Here is a 4,237-nt window from a genome sequence, read left to right as displayed (position 1 = left end):
GTAAGTGTACAAAATTCCAAAATTTTGTAATGCATCAACAATAATGAAGTTTTTCACGCATCCCCACAGGCTTACTCGTCAGGTCAGCGGTGTCGGTGTCAGTCGGTTGCTAGGAGGCGGAGACGCCTGAACGGTAGAAATACAGAGCGGAGACAAGCTCGACCTCACACACTGGTCCCCTGTCCGCATCATAACTGTTCTATTCGGTGCGTCTCTGCAAAGGGGATAATCCGGTCTGCTGGTCGATGTGGGATTGTGCGACAGGACTGTATCTACGTGTTTTGCTCGTTTAGCCGTTATCCCGCCTGTAAAGCACATTAAAACTAGGCTGGAAGTGGTTGTACCGAGAAGTGTTTCCAATGGCCGCAGAGTGTTCTCAAGAGGCTATTTGGACTTTGTAAAGGAGAGAGGAGGCAGAGTAAAAAACACCGAGTTAACGGAGCATTTTAAGGACGTGTTCGCGGAGGAGCCGGAGAAGAAGGCGGCGGTCCGGGAGAGATTTAAGAACTACGTAGACAATATCGCTTTTGTAAAAACTGACAATGGAGTTAAATATGTCCTCCTGAGGAAAAGGTTCCGCGGGTCAGTAAAGGGGCAGGAAAGCCCAAGCGTTAGTAATGGGGCAGAAACGGAACCGGAACAAGTTTTAAATGACGGCAAAGGTTCACACGGAGCACACGGCAGCAGGGCTGCTGCGGCCGCCGAGCAACAAACACTCCCAGGATCAGGTTACGGAAGTGACAGCCAGGTGGGAGCTCCGCATGATCCCCCTCCTGCAACCGACGCTAGACGCAAATGTCTTGAGTTTGTTTGTATAGCTGAGGAGGTGGACAGCAGCTCGGGTGATATGGGGAACACTGAAAGCTTTCGGAGAGAGAAGAGGGCTTCCAAGAAGGAACAGACGGGAAAAACACCTGACATACCAGAAATTTCAGTGATTGAAGCGTCACCTCTCCCTGCAGAGGGATCTGTGTTCACCCTGCCTGGGCCTGTACAAACCGGTGGTACAGGACAGGTAGACACAGCTACTGCTTGCCTTAGTCCCACAGACAGACAGGCTCAGACTGAAGCTCTCTCACTAGAAGGGCTGAAGGAAGCAGAGCAGATTCATGTGGTGACCAGGCGCAGAAACTCTAAAGGATCGCAGCACAGATTTCTCTCCAGGCAGCCAGAGTCAGACGACGTGGAGGATGAGGAACAGTTTGATACACACAGCCTGTGTGGCAGTGAAGGTAAAAGCACCCCTAAAGGCAGCCGCAAACACTTCATCCAGGTCATGATGAACACTTCCCCTCAGGTGAGACGTAGCATGGTTCTGCGCAGGTCGGTTTACCTGTCCTCCAGGAGTGACAGTGACTCAGCCTCCCTGGTCTCCTCCAGCCTGGATGAAGACAGGACCTTGGTCACTCTGGACCCTCTGGAACATGAGTGGATGATGTGTGCTTCGGATGGGGTGTGGGGCAGCTTGTCCCGCCTCCTCACCACAGAGCCTAGCCTTGTCCTGAGGAAGGATTTCATCACTGGCTTCACCTGTCTGCACTGGGCCGCCAAGCACGACAAGCCTGAGCTCATAGCACTGATTATTAACTTTGCCAAGCAACACAACATTCCCATCAGTGTTGATGTTCGATCCAACACAGGCTACACCCCGCTGCACATAGCTGCCATGCACAACCACATGGAGGTGTTGAAGCTCCTGGTTGGTGCCTACAATGCTGATGTGGAGATCAGAGACTACAGTGGGAGGAAGGCCTGCCAGTACCTCACCGACAGTGTGAGTGTGGACATAAGGGACATCATAGGAGAATACGAGCAATCAAACTCCGAGAACGCAGACCGTGGGGGCGGTGGCCGCTGGAGGATATCCAAGGTTCTGCAATCTAACCTGAAGCCCCTCAGGCTGCTGAGCACTGGTGACTGTGACTCTGTGGACGGGGAGGGCCAACCCAGAGAGAAACCCCTCAGGAGGAAGTCTTCTCTCAGCAAGATGAAGCCCAAACTACAGAAGCTCCACTTGAGGACATCACAGATCATCCACAGCACGTCGTTCCACAACACAGAGGAGCTAGAAGGGCCTGTGAAAGGCTCCTTTAAGTCTAGACCTAAGACATATTTCTTTGGGGTGAGACCAACACTGACACAAGACATAGTGTACAGGGATGATGACAGTAAAAGCACAGGATGTTAGCAGAAATTTGGCGAGGCACATTTTAAGACAATTTTTACATTCCATATAAAGACTGGGCCAAAAGAACAAGTGACAGCAGGTTGAGGCTGCCTTTTATTATGTGTGGGCTTTTGTTTTTCTGAATTCATGCAAGTGAAAGCTGATAATTTTTATTGATATTCACTATCTCAAAATGTGATCATTTTTATGCCAAACAATCAGTGTGACTTTTATCTTTGATAGGGCAGAAGATCTCTGAAACTCCATTTAACAAGCTAACCTAACAAACCCCTACTCTGGGTCTCTCAGCTCCAAGCCCATTGGTTCCTACTGAAGACGTAAATCTTTAAAAGTAGGCTCAGTCATTTCCTAACAGCTGCCCAATGTAGTTTTTATCAAACAGGAGGAAATAGTGCATTTGTTTGGGGACTAATTTGCAGTGATAGATTAATCCATATTTAGTGCTGTTGTTCATATTTCGGGCATTAGGACAGTTTGTGTGGGATTGAGTCAAAATAAACTACACTGTGTGTGTTACTTTGTAATTTGGATCACTGTAGGCAGATTTCTCAGTCATAAGGTTGAAATGTGAAGCCAAACCGGTTGCATTCAGAGACAAGGACTGGTCTTTGGTAATTTTACTTTTCATACATTAAAGGAGCAGGATTTTAAGATGTCCCGAGGAAATCTGATGCCTGTAAACATTTGGGCTGAGATTACTTATTTACCCCAGCTCAGCTAAAGTTATGTGAAATCTTGCTGTATATCATTCAACTCAGTATAATTATCCACAAAGGTCTTAACTTATGTCACCAACATTTGAGGTTAAAATAAAGTTACAGACCTCCTGTGGAAATACTAAAGCCATCTTGGGCTTTCGCATTTAGTACATTCAATTTTTTGGATGTAAAGGGCTAAATCCAAAAAACGGGATAAATCCCATGGATAAGGTGCTGCTCAGCACATAAGTTTACAAATGTTTTACTTTACAGGACTTTAGCAAAATGTAAAATATTTTATAAATTGTTTCATGAATGTATTGCATGAGTTGGTGGACTGAAAAGCAATTGTGGCACAACGGGGTTCTAATCTACAATATGCTGCTTCATGTCAGAACTTGACTTTAGCCTCACACTGCGCAAGCTTCTCATGTCAAGATGTGAAAAGGTTCTTAAATAAAGGTCTGCGGAGATGAAATGAGTGGTTACATTTCTGGTACCACTTTATCAATAGTAATTTTTTCATGATGTCATATACAGGTAGGTACATGGCACCTTCAGTCTTTTTTATTACATCTTTGCAAATTTGAACAAAAACAGCTCTTAGATTTTTATTTGCACATTACAATCTGTTCTGTATAAGCCTTTACTTAGAGACTAGAGAGCTCGAACAACCGTTAATATTTCAGTAAAAACATGAAAACGTTTTTCAGGCACTCTTAAGTAGCGCAGGGAGTGGAGAAGCATTTAAAGTCTTTATTTAGTTGGGCATATTAGTGACAACGGCAATCGTTTTCAACTGTTTTCAGGGCTTCATTTTTCTGCCCGTCACGAAGGCCCACTGATCAGTTTTTTTTTATTTTGAAGAGCACCTTAAGGCTTCCTGGACTCATGGCAAGTGTGGCAGAGTGAGCATTAGGCATCATCTTTTGTCTTAACGGTAAAAATTTACCTGGGTTCCCTGTGCTTGGGTTAAGGGGGCTATGTAGAGTTGATGTTTGTACTCTAATTAAATCAAACGTACATCATTGTACTTGTACAAAGGACTGTGTGTCTGATTTGTCCCTTTGTACATGCAAATGGGAAAAATATGGATGATATTTTGTATTACCTAAAATCAATAAATCAAAGTGAGACCTTGAGGGGAGTGTATGGGTCTGTAAGGGGCTTCCAGTTGTCCTAGTTGTAGTTCAAGTGGGGTTTCCTGTCGTCCTTGATGGGGTTATATTGGGTCCCCAGAAAAACTTTCACTACCAAATAGTAGTACATATATCAGGATCATTAATCACTAAAAGCCCCGATTAGTTTAGCCTTTTAACTTCTCTAACAGTATGCTGGAGTGTTTTATTCT

At 45.0% G+C, this 4,237-nt stretch overlaps 1 protein-coding gene across 1 annotated transcript; it reads left to right on the top strand.

The window, feature by feature from the left end:
• Positions 1–205: 205 nt before the first annotated feature.
• On the top strand, positions 206–4,028 carry LOC120787463 (ankyrin repeat domain-containing protein SOWAHC-like). The gene is given in 2 exon segments (XM_040123132.1): positions 206–384; positions 387–4,028. Coding segments are annotated over 2 exon segments (1,827 nt in total). The 5' UTR covers positions 206–359; the 3' UTR covers positions 2,189–4,028.
• The last annotated feature ends 209 nt before the right edge of the window (positions 4,029–4,237 follow it).

The sequence above is a fragment of the Xiphias gladius genome, unplaced genomic scaffold, assembly GCF_016859285.1.
Source record: "Xiphias gladius isolate SHS-SW01 ecotype Sanya breed wild unplaced genomic scaffold, ASM1685928v1 HiC_scaffold_1477, whole genome shotgun sequence".
Classification (NCBI taxonomy): Eukaryota; Metazoa; Chordata; class Actinopteri; order Istiophoriformes; family Xiphiidae; genus Xiphias; species Xiphias gladius.
Note: the sequence above shows the minus strand (reverse complement) of the source record. Positions and strands in the feature narration are given on the sequence as shown.